General features: G+C 43.7%; 1 protein-coding gene across 1 annotated transcript; it reads left to right on the top strand.

The window, feature by feature from the left end:
* The first annotated feature begins 334 nt into the window (after positions 1–334).
* LOC119210297 (protein-methionine sulfoxide oxidase mical3a-like) lies at positions 335–17,256 on the top strand. The gene is made up of 33 exons (XM_037460132.2): positions 335–394; positions 1,168–1,529; positions 3,654–3,861; positions 3,941–4,057; positions 4,279–4,380; positions 5,391–5,546; positions 5,629–5,729; positions 5,899–6,156; positions 6,259–6,374; positions 6,579–6,705; positions 6,822–6,912; positions 7,003–7,150; positions 7,504–7,733; positions 7,911–7,978; positions 8,074–8,127; positions 8,211–8,372; positions 8,574–8,654; positions 8,986–9,054; positions 9,393–9,552; positions 9,801–9,883; positions 10,039–10,111; positions 10,217–10,391; positions 11,578–11,756; positions 12,723–13,298; positions 13,371–13,450; positions 14,110–14,214; positions 15,614–15,664; positions 15,767–16,012; positions 16,122–16,215; positions 16,289–16,339; positions 16,527–16,626; positions 16,765–16,838; positions 16,902–17,256. Exons 2-33 carry the CDS (start codon positions 1,263–1,265, stop codon positions 17,060–17,062), a joined length of 4,563 nt encoding a protein of 1,520 aa, XP_037316029.2. The 5' UTR covers positions 335–394; positions 1,168–1,262; the 3' UTR covers positions 17,063–17,256.
* Positions 17,257–17,542: the final 286 nt, after the last annotated feature.

Here is a 17,542-nt window from a genome sequence, read left to right as displayed (position 1 = left end):
GTCTTTATTTCTTGATGTAAGTTATTTATTTTTCAAATACTATGTAAATGCTTTAAATAAAATGGCAGCATGAACTTTTGTATCGGGACGTCTTTGGTTGAAGCCATTATGATTTCATTCTTCCTTTTGAAAGTATTAAAGGAAGAAAATATATTCTCTTTTCTGTAGTTAATAACCCCACCTTTGGCCTGGTGGTGTTGCTGCTGGGGCAGTAGACGATGACGATGATCTCTCCTTAATCTTGTTAGCTCAGACACTCAGATTAAAGATTACTGTCTATCCTGTGGGGGCGGAGTCTGCTGTCCACTGACCCGCCCCCTTCCTTTAGACGCTAAGTGTGTGTTTGATAAGCAGATTTTGACGATGGCTGGAAACAGTTGCAGCTCTCTGAGACGTAAGTAAACACTGATGTATTCATCACATAAGAATCTTGACATATTCTTAGATAATGTTCCTTTATGTTGAACTAATAATCCAGAGTATTCGAGAGCTTACAGGTGTGTTCTTAGCAGACGGGTGTCCCTGCTACAGCAAGGTTTGATCACACACAATCCGGTTTTAATGAATGTTTGAATGAACATTATTATATATGGTAAATGTATTCAAACAAAAACAGGCAAATATTATGTGATATGTTAAATTACATGATATGTTCTAGTCTTAATGTGTCAAATGTTTGCACTGAAGACAATTCACAAAACTGTGTGTTTGTGTGCATGTGCGTGCATGTGCGCGTGTGTGTGTGTGTGTGCGCTGGTGCTTGGTACAGATGGATCTGTTCTCTATAAACCTCTTTGTTGGTATTCTACTCTTGATGTGGACACACGCACAAACACACAGACACACAAATATTCACTTAGGCATGTCATGTGACTCAGTGTCTATATTGTGGTTGATGGTTTCAGGTCTTAATCATGAAAAAGTATTTTAGTTCCACATATTGAGGTATAAATATACAATGTGTCAGTTATATATCTTAAAGACTTGACTATTGCAGGAGCCTATATTTGTTGGCTAATCTGATCTGCTAAAAAGTGACTCATACTACTTCATACCCACTGATAATTACCTCATACTACTGTAAACCCACTGGAAGGTACCTCCTATTACTTCAAACCCAACGCTTTTACTTTTTGTTTTATTGTTACTTTCCCGTTTCTGCTACAGAGTGAGACCGCTCTCAGGTATCAGAAGGCGAGCTTGACTGTCAGTGACATCACATCCGCAGGTGACAACCTCCCGATGGTGCCGCTGCGGACACCATGGGAGACGAGTCGTACCTCCAACGTGGAGCTCAGAAGCTGTTTGATGCGTTTGTGACGGCATCAACCTGCAGAGTAGCGCTGGGCTCCTTCAACCAGCTATGTGAACATCTGCAGCTGGACCGGGGCGCCGCAGAGAGGCCACTGTACCGGCCAATCAAACGCCGCCTCAACTACTGGAGGGCCAACGCTCTGTGGGCCAAACTAGACCGAAGAGCCAATCAGCAGGAGTACCTAAAGGGGGACAGAGTCTGCAGTAACACCACTGTATGTTTCTAATATCTATTTACATATGGGCTGTCAACATTAACCTGTTAATCTACAAGATTATTGGGGCTGAGATTAATGCGATAAAATATTTGAACGCAGCTTTGTTTCCTTCCGGTGTATGTTGACCCCTGACTCCTGAAGCCGCCGGATGCTGCAGTTAGAGAGCGAGACGGTAGCTGAAGATGGAGACGCTTTTTGCATTGGAAGTAAAACAAACAACAACTGCAGAGTAATTTGTTCATGTGTCCAACAGAAGGGGGACGAGTGCAAACGAACCACTTTAGGAGGGATTGTGCTTGCAACATGTTGCAAGCTGCTAGCCTAAGCTAGCTGCTAGGCTACTTCCATCTCCTCATCTACCCTGCAGAGGATCACCACTGTGTCTCTAAAAGACAGTGGTTTAGAAAACGTCCTGGCTAAATGTGGGGACATTGTTGACACTTCAAACACAGCCATCCCATGATGGAGAGTTATGACAAGTCAAGACAACTTGCTGAAGTTCAAATCAAATCAGAATGGGGAAGAAATGTAATTTAAGTGACTTTAATTTGGATGGTTGTTGGTGCCAGATGGGTGGTCTGAGTGCATCACAAGCTGCTGATATACTGGGAAAAAAAGAGAAGATATCCAGTGAGATGCAGTTGTGTGGATGAAAATGCCTTGTTGATGTAGTAGAACGGGCAGACTGGTTACAGATGATAGAACGTAAAAGTAACTCAAATGACCACTCGTTACAACCAAGGAATGGAGAATACCATCTCAACATCTGGAGCCTTGAAGAAGATGGGATACAGCAGCACAAGACAACACCGGAGGCCAGTTCTGTAACAACAGGAAACTGGGATATTCAGATGGTCGGGTCAGAATGTAGAGGACCCATTACGAAATTATCAACATCATCCAAACTGGTTTCTTGAACATGACAATGAGTTCACTGTACTCCAATGGCCTCCAAGTCACACATCTCAATCCAATAGAGCACCTTTGAGATGTGATGGAACAGAGGATTCACATCATCGATTTACAGCCGAAAAATCTGCAGCAACTGCGTGATCTCAAAGTTGGACATTTTTGAGGAATGTTTCCAATAAATTGTTGAAAGTATTCCACCAAGAATTAAGGCAGTTCTGAAGAATAAAGGTGTAATAAAGTGGAACTAGATTTGCATAGAGAACTCCCCCAGCCCCTTATAAGGGCATTCAACTGAATAGAAGCTTGCACAATCAACAGACTCCACAACCTCAGACTGGTTCAATTCATGTCAGAGCGGAAAGCAAGCACCTTGTCTTGTCTTGGGTATCAATCCACCGGGTCAATGTCCCTTTGTCCCCACAGAAGATGTGTCCAGGTAGACAAAGTAGTTACAGAGTTATTACACTTTTTGTCATGGTTGTGCTATTTTCAGGGCAGAGGCCAAAAAAACGGCTCAGTGCACTGAGGCAGGAAAACTTGCAAGCCTGAGAAAGAATTGACATATTCACAGGGAATGCATCAAGGCTACTCAGAGGTTTTCTTCTTCGGAGCGGAGATCTATAATTGGAAAATACACGTTGACAAGGGGAAGAGGGCTGTGGCAAAATAGTGCTGGTATCCGACCTTCGATGTAGTCGTCATCTCAGGCACCCTAAGATTAACGGTTCATTGAAGCACAAACATCTTACTATCATTTGACAAAGAACACAATGTGCCTCTATGTGAGCGGGCATAGACCCTCTGTCGTCTAACTCAGTGTTTCCCAACCACCGGTCCGCGGTTGTTACCGAGCCGCAGAGAAAAAAAACACTTTATTTTATTTTGTTTGGCTTTTTTCTCAAAAATATTTAATTTTGAAAAATTACTCTATTCTCTCCCAATTACATGCACTTGTCCCACTTGAAACATTTCCCAAGCATCACCCAAGCGTTTTTTTTCCTGTGCTCAGTGACAACTGAGGCCGGTTATTTTCTCGTGTTTATCCGCCACACCTTCAAGACCGGCCCACTAAATATTGTCCAACATGAAACCGGTCCGTAAGCCGAAAAAGGTTGGGGACCTAACTAATATTGACTAAGGTTAACATTATTTAAGTTTTCCCAACACTCTCATTTGTCAGATGTGTCATCTGTCTTTCTGATTGGTCAGTGCGTTATCATCGGGGCGGGGCCCTGCGGCCTGAGGACGGCGGTGGAGCTGAGCTTCATGGGAGCTCGGGTGGTGGTGGTGGAGAAGAGAGACTCCTTCTCTAGGAACAACGTGCTCCACCTGTGGCCCTTCACCATCCATGACCTGCGGGGCCTCGGGGCCAAAAAGTTCTACGGAAAGTTCTGCGCCGGCTCCATTGATCATATTAGTGAGTCAATAATCTGGTGATTTTGACTGATGGGGACAGCCAGACCCTCCAATCAGCACCACCTATGTTTTGTCTGCAGGTATCCGTCAGCTGCAGCTGGTCCTGCTGAAGGTGGCCTTACTGCTGGGGGTCGAGGTTCACGTCAACGTGGAGTTTAGGAACCTGTTAGAGCCGGCAGAAGACCAGCAGGGATGCAGTGAGAGTTATTTAAATACAAAAAACAAATACATAAGAATGTAGAACCTAAGAATGTACTTACCTTTGAAGACTACTTACCTAACTCCCTCCTTACCTGTTTACATGCGTACCTGTCTCTCTTTTTACCTGTCTCTTTGCTTACCTGTCTTGTCTACTTGCTTACCTATTTATCCGCTTACCTGTTTACCTTTTGACCTGCTTACATGTTGACCTGTGCAGAGCTGGGCTGGAGGATGGAAGTGAGTCCAAAATCTCATGCCGTCAATCAGCTGGAATTTGATGTTGTCATCGGAGCAGATGGACGCAGGAACGCCCTTCCAGGTAAACTGATGGAAGGTAACTAAGTTATCTCTAAGAGTCAGTAACAATGAGATCGAAATATGGCAGCTGGTATGCCGTGGCATGTTCCAATGTCAAGAGTGGTATGTTACGATCTCAGGAGTGGCATGCTCAGCAGTCTATACTCAAGGACGTTCACACTTTATTTGGGAAAAATAGCAATTAGATTTTCGAAAGGGACCGAAAAAAAAATATGAGTAGAAATATTTACACTGCCCTCGACTGGCAGGAATGGGACACTGCCCTTAAAGACTAGTCATTTTGGAAAACATAGTAAAATGAGTTGTAATTCCTATCATATTTATGTTGGTGTAAAATGGTGTTGGATGAGACGGCTATGAGTGGTACATGTTGTTTAATCAGACCGCCATGCTGATCATGACTGGTGCATGTCAGTAAGTCAGAGTAGCAAGACACTGTACTGGGCTACTTTGTGAATAAAGTTAGAAAAAACCATTTATGGCATTGTAAATTGTGCTCATCTGCATGGGATTTGCATATTAATAAGGAGGCGGGAAATCAGTACATTCCGCTCATGACTTTGGTACGTGCAAATCACCTGCTACTATTCAATCTCGACACCACTCCTTAAACTCAATTGGAGTTTAACAAAACCCCAGTTCAAGGCTTGAGTCTGTTTCTGCCGTCTGAGAAAATAGAGCTCAGTAAAGACTCAGTAAAGAGTCTGATTCCTCCACCACTGACTGGTCGATACGTGCGATGCGATTAGTGGGCCGGTCTGACAGTAAGTCCCGGGCCACTTTTTTCCCCCCGTCCGCCGCTGCTTACAAGTTAGTAAGCGAGACTCTTGAGCCTGCTCACCAGCTTCATGTGACACTGTAAAGGTGAGAACACATTTTCACAGTAACATGCTTTACGCGAAATGTATAGCCAGACAGAGTTTGATAAGTTCTGTATCAATACATGAAATTCACAAATCCTCTGATACGTCATGCTGTTTTTTACCAAATTATTTTCATGTTGTCATACAGGTTTTAGACGTAAAGAGTTTCGGGGGAAGTTGGCCATTGCCATCACGGCTAACTTTAAGAACAGAAACACATCAGCCGAGGCCAAAGTGGAGGAGATCAGCGGAGTGGCTTTCATCTTCAACCAGAGGTTTTTCCAGGAGCTTCGACAGGAAACTGGTATAAAACATGAATCACATCTGGTTCCTCTGTTTTAATAATGTCATTATGAAAAGCTATTGTTCATCATATCATATTTCAGGAATCGACCTGGAGAATATTGTTTACTACAAAGATGACACTCACTACTTTGTGATGACGGCAAAGAAACAGAGTCTATTGGAGAAAAGAGTCCTTAAACAGGTAAATCACACACCTGGATAAATGAAAGAAAAAATTCATAAACCCGGTTAATAAGACACCTGTATATGTGGGGGAAAAGGGTCATTAACCAGGTAAATCACAGGCCTGGATAGACAACAAAAGACAGAAGACACCAGTCTGAGACAATAAAATGATCTTCCTCTATCAGGACTTTGCAGAAACCGAGCTGCTTTTGTCTCAGGCAAATGTGGACCAGAATGCATTGCAGGCGTATGCCCGCGAGGCTGCCGACTTTTCCACCAATCACCAGCTGCCGTCTCTGGACTTTGCCCTCAATCACTGCGGTCAGCCGGATGTCGCCATGTTGGACTTCACCTGCATGTACGCGTCTGAGAATGCCGCCATGATTCGCCAGCGCCATGGACGCCAGCTGCTGGTTGCACTGGTGGGAGACAGTCTACTGGAGGTGAGATAGGTGCTTCCTCGATAAACATGATCATCATCATCATTTAGTTACCAATATTAAATACATGATACCTCAGTTATCAGATAGTTGATTTGTCTGTAGCCGTTCTGGCCGATGGGGACAGGAATAGCTCGAGGGTTTCTAGCAGCTCTCGATTCAGCCTGGATGATCCAGAGATGGTCTCAAGGAGAAGCTCCACTGGACATCCTGGCAGACAGGTACATGCATACTAAAATCAAATTTTCCAAAAGTATGTCTATACTATTACAATGGGTATACTATAAAAATATCTAACTCATAACTATGCATATACCAATATAATAATGATGGTAAGAGTGGATGTCATCAGGTCCAGCCCTAACTACAAAGCAGAACCAGCCCTAACTATTTGCCTGACCTGTCCCTTCCTGTCTGTCCCTTAGAGAGAGTCTGTACCGTGTCCTCCCTCAGACAACTCAGGAAAACCTTCAAAAGAACATTAGTCTTTTTACAGTTGATCCGACAACGAGATACCTGAATATCAACCTGATGCTCATCACTCCTGCTCAGGCAAGCACAAACCACTCCGACACACCTCCCCCACCACACACACATGCACACAGGTACACAATATGTGGAAATTAGACATGTTTAAGCAAACAACTGAGCAGTTTTTGGTCTTCCAGGTGAGACATCTGGTGGATACAGGTGAGGAGGCGGGGCTCAACACAGACAGGGGAGACAACCTCCTGCCCTCTCCCAGATTCCTCAGACAGAGTGAGTTCCTACTTTATCACCAGTAAGAATGATTTTTATTGTTTGAATGATCTGTGATGTGACAGTCGCCTGTCTCCTCATCTCTGATAGGTTCTTTCTCTCATTCCAATAAGCTGCTGATTTGGTGTCAGGAGCATACTCGTGGTTACCGTGGCGTTGCCGTTAGCGACCTAACTACTTCCTGGAAGAATGGCCTTGCTCTCTGTGCCCTCATCCACAGACACCGACCTGATCTCATGTAACAGTAATCAATATTATTATTCTGTCATAATGGTACCGGCCAGTGCCCCGTTCCTCGTACGGCTAACTGAGTTAGCCGGATAATTTTCAGGACAATTTAGGCAGTAGATCAGGCTTTTTGGAACCACAAAGCATGTTTTGCAAAATCACCATAACAACAGATCCAGAAGAACCTCTCGAGCCGTACATTCACTGTCCCACAGGCTGCCTCTCATACCGACTCACACTTTTATACTGTACATCTTTGTACATTGTTGGTGATGCAGAGGACATCGGGAAAGCTGCTTCATGCTGTGCTGTTCGTAAAGTTCTTTTTTCTATCTGCCTTCTTTTTTTGCTGTCTGTCCTCAGAGACTTTAACTCTCTAAACGCGTCCTCAGTAGAGGACAACACACGCCTGAGCTTCGATGTGGCTGAACGTCACTTTGGGATTCCTCCTTTGATGACGGTCGATGAGATGAATGCTGTAGAAGCACCAGACTCTCTGTCTATGGTGATGTACCTGAGTCAGTTTTACCAGCTGCTGAGAGACAAGCTGCCCCCTGCTGGTGGGATCAGTAATCAATATTATCATAACACAGGTACTTCAGTCAGTTTTACTAGCCACTGACACTACAGATTGTAATGATTGTCATGGTTATAACTTTAATAATTGTTATATTTGCAATGGTTGTAATAGTTGTAATATTGACTTATATTGTCATAATGGTCACTTCCTGTTTCCGACCGTCTGGCTCACATTGTTCACCTCAAATCAGCTCTCTTCACTCCGGCCACACTGCTCAGCAGACTGGGACTCAGTCCATCCAGGAAGAGAAACCCAAAGGTCATTGCAGAGTCTTGGAGTCCACCGCTCGGTGTCAGCTAGTCTCTTTGTCTCTCTCTTAGACCCTTTGACGATTTGAGCCTTTGTCTCCACAGGAGCAGAGAGACGCTGCTAGCAAACGGAGGAGGACCAGTGGGGAGAGTCAAGAGGTCAGGAGGTTGCTTTAGTTTATCAACCACTCTTCAATGTTTCTACTCTACTCTATAACAAGTCCCTTGTTCCCTGTTTACAGTCATGTGACCTGAGCGGCAGTGATGTCAACGAGGTGTGCGACCAGGCCATGGTGGGCGGGTCCAGTCGCTGCAGAGTGCGTCTGATGGCCAATCAGTTGCAGGTGAAGCTGGACGAGAGGAGCTCTTCTTCTTCTTCCAATGCGGCGGCTCTGCATCGACAGGTGATCTTTCAGAGAGCATCACATTTGTGATGAATAATGTTTCATATCCTGTCCATCAGGTCAACTGAAATCCATTAAGAGGAGAAGATTACTTATTTTTCATGTTAGTTCATTCACTTATATAGATGTTGATATATTGATGTAAATATGAATGAAGACCTCATTAATCAGCAATAAAACAACGTGTGACTCTTGAACCAGCAGAGAGAGCTGTTGCCCCCACCTCAGTCTGAAGACTGTCCGTCAGCTGAATCGCCAGGTCAGACGTTATCATGGAGACCGGTAAAGACTGCTAGTCAGTATGGATGAAAAAAGGACGGTAGAGACCGTTAAACATCAGTAGAGACCACGAGACACTAGTAAAGAATGGTAGACACCAGTCGAGAACTATAGATGCCAGTAGATACTACTAGACACCAGTAGAAACCAAAGAAGACCGATAGAGAACAGAAGATAGATGATTTTGTTTACGACTTTTGAACGTGTGTCTTTAATGTTTAATACGCAAAACATGTTATTTGATAGTTTGACTGTAGAGTTATCAGTTGGTAGTAATACTAAAGTATTTAAACCATAGTACTACTCCACAACATGAGAACCTCTGTCTCTTCAGAGGAAACGGACCCTCCAACAGGAACAGATGAGCTTTCGATTCAAAGAAAAGATCAAGTCTCAGGAGCAGGTACATTGCTGCAGTGCATCCTGGGTAATGTGAATGTTGTACATGTGATTCATTAATCTGACCTGTGACTTTAAGAAGCTCACTCACGTTGAAATGAGGATTCAGCGGTTGTGTGGCAAAAGGTCCTCAGGAAGAAGCGGTGCATGTGATCACTCTGCTGATCAATAACTGCACTGTGAAGTGCATGAATAGTTTCTATTGATTCCCTGCAGCCGGACTTCCCCTGTCTGCAGACGCCAGCTTCAATTTGCACTTTATTTGGGAGCGAACCCCAACCTGTCTGCCTGTTTGTCTGTCCCTACCTGTCTGTCTGACCGCACCTTCCTCTCTGTGTTCAGTCCTCAGGCTGCCGCTGTGTGTGTTTCTTCTGTCAGAAGAGGGTCTATCTGATGGAACGTCTCAGTGCAGAAAGTCTGTTTTTTCATCGCAGCTGCTTCCAGTGTTTCTCCTGCAGCGAATGCCTGAAACTCAGCACGTACGTCTACGACCCCCTGCTCCGTGAGTCAATGATCGATCAATACCTACTGCCTCTTAATATGTCATCATTGTCATCTGAACTACATCACGTTAACTAGAACATGTTTACTAGATCATGTTAACGTGAAGGTTAACATTTAACCTAGATCAAGGTAACTAGATCATGGTACCCATATCTTTTGGTCTTGGTCACGTTAACTTGTTCTAGACCCGGTTAATGTGATCTTAACTAGAATACTGCTCCATTGCGTCTTGTCTTCTGCTTTCAGGGAGGTTCTATTGTCTCCAGCATTTTAACTCTCGGCTGAGCGCCACCACATCGAACCGAGCCACTTCCCAGCGAGCTTCCATCGTAAGACAACTCCTGATTAAAGTTAGAATGAGACGGTGTGAAGAGATGAATAGCGTATCCATCAGTTAGCAGTAAGAGTCTGTGTGTTTCATTTAACCACAGGCGTTAACGCTGAATCAGTGGCAGTAAGAATGGGATGTTTGTTCTATCCACAGGCGTCTCTGGGCTCAGCTCCTTCACTATCCTCTGCAGTATCTATGACCTCTGCTGGCGCCCGTCGTCCCTCAGGTGAGCTTGTTTCACTCCCATCATGCTTTCAGTCTTCATACCAGTCCACATTGAGGGTGCTCCTTAAACTTGTGCATGTCCGCTTGCGTTCGGCTGTATCGGCAGTGGTTTCTGTGATGGTCGCAACGTCAGAGAGGATTGAGCTGGAAAACTACCGCCGGAGCTCAACAAAGGTGGAGACGGAGCAGCTGGAGGATCTGCAGGAATTCGAGGAGGTCTCTGAGGAGACTCTGAACCGGTTCAACCTCAGCATGGATGAGAAAGACCAGCACAGATCTAGGTCAGAGTCTGTTATGTCTTTGCATCTCAATCAAATTGCAGAGGCAGTTTGTTCTTCACTTTCTATTCACTTCTGATCTCTAAATTTAGAGGTTTTACTTACTTACACAACTTTCCACACAAATTAATGGTTTTATGTATTCAATTCAATTAATTTTGTTTTGTACAGCCCAAAATCACAAATTGGTCTCAGATAGATCCACCATCAGATAGAACCACCTTTAGATAGAACCACCATCAGGTAGAACCACCATCAGATAGAACCACCATCAGGTAGAACTACCTTCAGATAGAACCACCATCGGGTAGAACCACCATCCAATAGAACTACCTTCAGATAGAACCACCATCAGGTAGCACCACCATCCAATAGAACCACCATCAGGTAGAACCACCATCAGATATAACCACCATCAGGTAGCACCACCATCCAATAGAACCACCATCAGGTAGAACCACCATCAGGTAGAACCACCATCAGATAAAACCACCATCAGGTCGAACCACCATCAGGTAGAACCACCTTCAGATAGAACCACCATCAGATAGAACCACCATCAGGTAGAACTACCTTCAGATAGAACCACCATCAGATAGAACCACCATCAGGTCGAACCACCATCAGGTAGAACCACCTTCTGATAGAACCACCATCAGGTAGAACTACCTTCAGATAGAACCACCATCGGGTCGAACCACCATCAGGTAGAACTACCTTCTGATAGAACCACCATCAGATAGAACCACCATCAGGTAGAACTACCTTCAGATAGAACCACCATTGGGTAGCACCACCATCCACAGAAAGTTGTGGGAAGGGAAAGCACAAACACTTCAGGAAAGTAACAGTCAATAATGTTAAATCATATAAAAATAATATCTGTATATGTTCACAGAGAATCACAGTGGTTACTGCATTGTTTTAAAAAAAAGCACAAAACAATCATTGAATTTTTGAATGCCAAGGCTAATTTCTTTCTTCAGATTGAACAATAGATATATATACTACATTGGTACCAATTCTCGGTACCCTATCTGTCACCCACCACCTCCACCGTGTCCATTGGACACCGTAGCACACTGCTGGTCTTCTTGATAATCTTGTTGAAGGTCTAAGAGCCTTAAACCAGCCTCCATGGTTCTCTTCTCCTACCTTCACATCTCCACTTCATGCTTGTCTGCTTCAGTTCAGAGTCTGAGATGGAGGAAGAGGAGGAGGAAGGCCAAGCTCAATGTCGTTGTCTGAGTTCTGACGAGGCGAAAGCTTCGTGGAGGGAAACTCTGCAGGAACACATGCAGGAACACCTTTACCTGAAACACGAGAAGGATGGAGATGACAAGGAAGAGGAAGAGGAGTCAAGTGACGGTGAGTCTCAGGGTCTGTTGTCTTCATCTCTGCTTGTTGTGTGTTTTAATGTTATGTTGTTGTTTCATTCTGTTAATTATTTTTGTTGTGTTGTTGTTGTGGGTTCTGCTAGTTCAGATTCTACCTGTTTTCTCCTCTAACAAAAGTACTTTCCTAAAAAAATAAAATCTACATGAATTTTATGGTTATGATTCATTATTGGTTAATGGTTATTTAGAATTGGGACTTATTTTAGTTTTGAATGAGTTCTTATTTATTGCAGACTAAGCAGATCAGGAGACTCCCCGCGAGGCATGTTCTAAAATTATCACTGGTCACCATGACGCTCCGTTGAATATTTTAGACAATGTAGCTGCATCCTCAAGGACGCTGACTCGCCTGTGCTATTCCATCGGCTCCTATCTTAAATTACAGTTAAAATAACTCATATCCTATGAAAGTAAAAAAGATAAAGTCTTTGAATAGAAGTTAATAAATGTGTTTGTTGTTGTCGGTTTAAAAAAAAACATCAGTATCATATTCTGAATATTGTATACTGTATATATTTCATTGATATACTGAAATGTTTGAATAAGATGTCCTTATTACTGTTGGAATAAATGTTAAATATTTAACTGCAAAGTATTAATGCGTGTTTGATACCCTTTTTTGTATTGATCATACTGGGATGTTTACAGGAACTGATTGGCTGGCCCTACCAAAAAATCAAATCCACCTGTTGTACTGTTAAAATATGCTGGTTTCAGCGATCGACTCTTCCACCTTCTGTTGTAGGAAGTTTGTATCAAACAAGTAGCCCTTAGTACTACTCGGTGTACACTGTTTACTTAACACTTTTAACCTATACTCTGGTTACCTTATACTATATGTATTTTGTACTTTATATAATATGTACTTCATACTTTGAACCCTGTACTATGTGTCCTGTGTCCTCCTGATGTTCTTTCCTCCCTTTCTCCCTCCCAGAGGAGGAGTTTCCTCCTCTCGTCTCCTCGGCGGCAGAAAGTGACATTACACCGGCCCGCAGCTCGCCGTCTTGCATCACCTCCATAACACCTTCGTCTGACACACCGTCCACAGACTCCTCCACCACATCTGCCTCCACCCCCAGTGAGGACAGAGAAGACGCTCCGCTCACACAGCACACAGCTGTCGTTGTCATGGACACAGCTGTTCAGGGACAACCTGCTGGAGATAAGGGCTCATTGGCTCATGACTCCAGCCCTGAGCTGAAGAAGCCCCTCCTCTTTCATGACAGAGGGGCAGGACCAGATGGTGAACGGGTGAAGTCCGAGAAAGAGGAGGCGGAGTGTGGCGGTATAAGGAAGAGAAGTGGACCTAGAGGAGCGCACAGAGTCTTCCGTCCTCCTCAGAGTGGAGGCGAGGCACTTATCTGCCAGCTGAAGGGTCCCAAAGAGACTCCAACCCCCAGAGAGGTGGAGGTTGAAGGGGGCGGGGCAAGAAGCTTGTGGAGGTCTGTCTTTTCAGGAAACCGTATGGAAAAGAAGGAGAAGAGAGGCAACACTTCGGAAAGAGCTACAGGTAATGAAAAAAACCACAGGTCACAGTGATGAAATCATACCTTACCTTTACTTCTGGTGTTGTTCTCTTCAGTAAGAAGAGATCTTACAGAAGAGTCACCCCCGGACACAACTTTTCAGCTGCAGAGATGTTCACTGAAACCAGTAAACAATGTAAGTCAAACACACCTACCTCAATGACATCATCAATACACAACATTTACATAAAAGACTAACTTTTTATCGTCTGAGCGGCACTGATTATAACCCTGAACCAGCACTGACTATAAGCTGAACCCAGCACTAGTAATAAACCTGAGCCAGTCCTGTACAGGAACTATACACCTAAAGACCAATTGTCACAATTGTTCAGAGCAGGACCACAGGAAAACCTGCCCAAGTGCCTAATCCAGCTGAGAATGAAACTCTGATACAGTGAAGTCTTTCTTCTGGTTATTTAAAGGAAGGATATTTATTTTTTATCTAGTTATGAACTTCCTCGAAGAAATTATTCTATTTGAATTTGAATTCTATTTAAATATCTCTTATTTTCAGATTAAATATTAATTTGACATCTGTTAACACGATTCATGATCACTAAGCAACAACAGAGCTCTAGATCATGGGTGCTAAATATGCCGATCTCGATCGACCTGTAGATCGCCAAAAATAATGTCATGCATCTGCGGCTGACCGCAGGAGCTAATGGACAATTCATTCTAATTAACAATACTTGCTTACTAACGGACACATTTAATACAGTCAGACTATTGACTGTATTAAATGGCCCCTCGGAGCTTCTCCGGTTAACCATCTCGTTCTGATGTTTGTAGCTTCTTTTGGATTTGTCTGATCTCACGTCTGAAATCCAGAGGGTCAGGATTAAAGAGAACGAGGAGGACGAGGAGGAGGATGAGGATAAGCAGGACAAGCAAGAGGTATCATCCGTCTTAATCAGTCAACTTTGCTCTGTCCTCAGTGGTTGGTGCTGTTGCTGAGAGTTAGAGAGCTGGTGGATTTTTTTTGGAAGGGCAAGCTAATCAGTTTCAGTAAACATCCCAGTACGAATGCAAAAAAAGTTATCAGGGTATCATCACTTCACACAATGAACTATTTTCGATAAAATGTTCCTGTTTCCATCCACGTCCTCTTGTGTGTCCTCCCCGCAGTCCTGTGTCCGTTACAGCTGGGTAGTGATGTTAACTTTCAGTTCGTCGTCAAGCCCGGCCTCCACTTCCAAACGTCCAGCCCGCTCGTTATTTCACCTGCGCATGGATACTAGAGACTATGGTAGCGGCGTTATCCGTGTGTCCGGTGTTCTCTTCTATTTTGCTTCATGTCACTTACTCACGTATGTGTCCATGCTGGATTCTGTCCCAGTTAAAAAGTTGTTATTTAGGACGCTAAAATGATATGTCACTTATTTATCGTTAATCACTGATTGGCTAAACTGCTTCTTAGTCCTGCCACTTTGGGACCACGCCTCAGCTGAGACGTGCAGACAGGCGGTGAGGACGTGCAGGAAAAGCGTATATTTTATTTTTGTATTATATTCTAATTTACAAATATTACTGGGTATATTCCATGTTTCAAAAACACAAATATTGACTATTTGTAAAATGTATTTTTTATATTATTATTTTTTGTAGCTCAAGGTAGGTCCACGCCTCATGGCCTCTGTGGACCACCTGCCACTGGCCAAATAGTGACTGAATAAAGTATTTTTCTGAATTTTCATGTGATCCAAAACTCGACACCAGAGACTTGGACTTAACTGCTGAGAGAAGCAATGTTTGTTTTTGACCCTTCGGAACTCCTCCGCCCCAGTGCAGTTTAATAGTAATTACTCTCACATGTAATAGACACTTCACAATTACTCACATTCAACTGGCACTCTCAAATTTGAGATTTTGAGATGATGGAGACTAGACTGAGAGACTTCTACTTTTCCACAGTGATGTGAGATTTGAAATGATCTTTTCTTGACTTATTCAGGCTTGATTTGTCTGCTGACTTCATACTAGAACCGACTATCCGTTGTCTCATCTGACGTAAGACTCATCTTCACTGACTTCTGATTTGTCCCTTTGAACCTTGTCTAGGAGATTTTAAACTTGACTTGGACATGTTTTGAATGACATTCAAGTGTTTTGTAGCTTGAGGATGAAACTTAAACTGACCTGGACTGGTCTTGTTGACTGACCTTAACATGGACTGGTCACACCCAACCCGAGACTTGACTTGTCCATTTCCCTGAAGACCGAAACAACAGACATTAGATCAGTTGTTGTTAAGACCTGGTTTTGTTTGATTCTCTTTGTGCTTCATGTCCCTCAGCTGGTGTATGTTCCTCACGCTCTGGCTTTTAAGCGAGCTTACGTCATCAAGGTACCGACCCGTCTCCTCATCTGGTTTACGGCCCGCACTCTTGCTGCTGGACACCCCCTGTCCCTGCCGCTTGGCTTCATATTGGGGCTTGTTTTGTTTCAGAAACACTCTCTGGAGGACAGAGCCACCCCTCAGGGCTCTGATAGACAGTCCTTGTGTCCCACATCGGTGCTAGGGGTCCTTGTTCAGCAAAGGGAGATGTCTAGTCTAGATGTGAAGGAGAACATGTTCCAGGAGGGACCAAAGGACGAAGACAAAGACCTGGATGCCAAAATCACCCGACGTGTTCAAAGAGCTGCTCGAAGAAAAGCCAAACAGGAACAGCTGAAGAGACTCCACAAAGCTCAGGTGAGTCCAACTGAGGAGGCCTCAGGGTAATGACCAGGTCCACCGGAGGCCATGCACAGTCAGTGCCGTTATTAAGTATGTTGCTCTTCAAGCAGATGTCTGTCTTCAGATGGTCCAGAGACAACTGCAGCAGGTGGAGGAGAAACAGAGACAGCTGGAGGATAGAGGAGTGATGGTGGAAAAAGCTCTTAGAGGAGAAGCAGGTATACATTTGTCTACAAATTAAAGTATAGTGTTTAAATAACAAGTTTTCACAACTCAACGTGTGTCTGTCAGATTATTGGGGAGAATCCAACGCGAGCAAAGACGTAGAGCTCCACCTGGAAGGTGAGTTTTCTGACTGCACACCATAGTACACTGTAGTATATTCTAAAGTGTACTCCAGTGTACTACTATTCTGTGGTACACTTTGGTGTACTGTAATATAGCAAACTGAACTATTGTGTAGTGTGCTATAAAATACTGTACGTGGACGTAATGTATTTTACTCCCAGACTGACCTCTGTCTCCCTAGGACTGGGTAAACTGGATAATCCGGCTCTGATGCAGCAGTGGTTCCAGTTGGTCCAGCAGAAAAACTCTCTGGTGCGATATGAATCGGAACTCATAATATTGTGAGTATCTTGCCTTTACATCATATTTCTGCTAAACTTCAACCTCCTAGATGTGGTTAATTTACCAGGTTCTGGTTCTGGTGAGAATCCGGACTATGTGGGATCTGGTTCCAGACTCTGGCTTCTGCTGTATTTCAGTGCTCGTGAGCTGGAGCTAGAAGATCGGCAGAGTCGTCTGCAGCAGGAGCTCAGAGAGCGAATGGCCGTGGACGGTAATGATATGTTGAATTATTATTATTATTATTATTATTAGAATTCATTATTTCTGTTTGCAGACCACCTAAAGGAGGAGTGGGAGCTGCTGGAAGAGCGTCTGATCCTGGAGGAGATGTTAGAGGTGGTGGAGCAGAGAGACTCTCTGGTGTCTCTGCTGGAGGAACAAAGACTGCAGCAACGACAGGAAGACCACGACCTGGAGGAGGTCATGATGACCTGAGGACTGGGACTCAGCTGGACCTTAACTGGTCAGTACTGGTCTGAACTGGTCCAGTTCCCAATCCCATTCCAAAGGTTTGATATGAAAACTGTTTAGTTTTGATGTTCTTTGAGTTTTGGACCAAGTTTTAAGTGAAGTTGAAATTGAAAATTCCGTTAGCAACATATAACCAACCTTGTTAACTACAGGACATTGTAGACCTCCTTGTTACCTGTGTCACATTGTAGGTAGACCTCCTTATTAACTACATCACATTCTAGCCAACAGTCTTTAATATGTCACTTTGCAGCCTGGTTAATTTAGGCACTTAAATTGTACTTATAATGGCTCTTATCTATAACAAGTTGTAAAATGGCTTATTTGATGAAATTGCACTTTTTTGTTTCTTGTTTTTTTGAGTTTTTATCTCTACGGTTGAAATGCACTAGTTGTAAGTGGCTCTGGATAAAAGCGTCAGCTAAATGACATGTAATGTAACCA

The sequence above is a fragment of the Pungitius pungitius genome, chromosome 2 (genome assembly GCF_949316345.1).
Source record: "Pungitius pungitius chromosome 2, fPunPun2.1, whole genome shotgun sequence".
Taxonomy (NCBI): Eukaryota; Metazoa; Chordata; class Actinopteri; order Perciformes; family Gasterosteidae; genus Pungitius; species Pungitius pungitius.
The sequence above is the reverse complement of the archived record's forward strand: the minus strand, read 5'-3'. Positions and strand labels throughout refer to the sequence as shown.

Bases quoted from the DNA above. Each gene is read 5' to 3' on its own strand.
- LOC119210297 (XM_037460132.2), top strand. From the start codon at position 1,263: ATGGGAGACGAGTCGTACCTCCAACGTGGAGCTCAGAAGCTGTTTGAT. The intron at 9,884-10,038 runs GTAAGACAACTC...TTCTATCCACAG, and splicing joins CTTCCCAGCGAGCTTCCATC to GCGTCTCTGGGCTCAGCTCC. The intron at 13,451-14,109 runs GTAAGTCAAACA...TGATGTTTGTAG, and splicing joins CACTGAAACCAGTAAACAAT to CTTCTTTTGGATTTGTCTGA.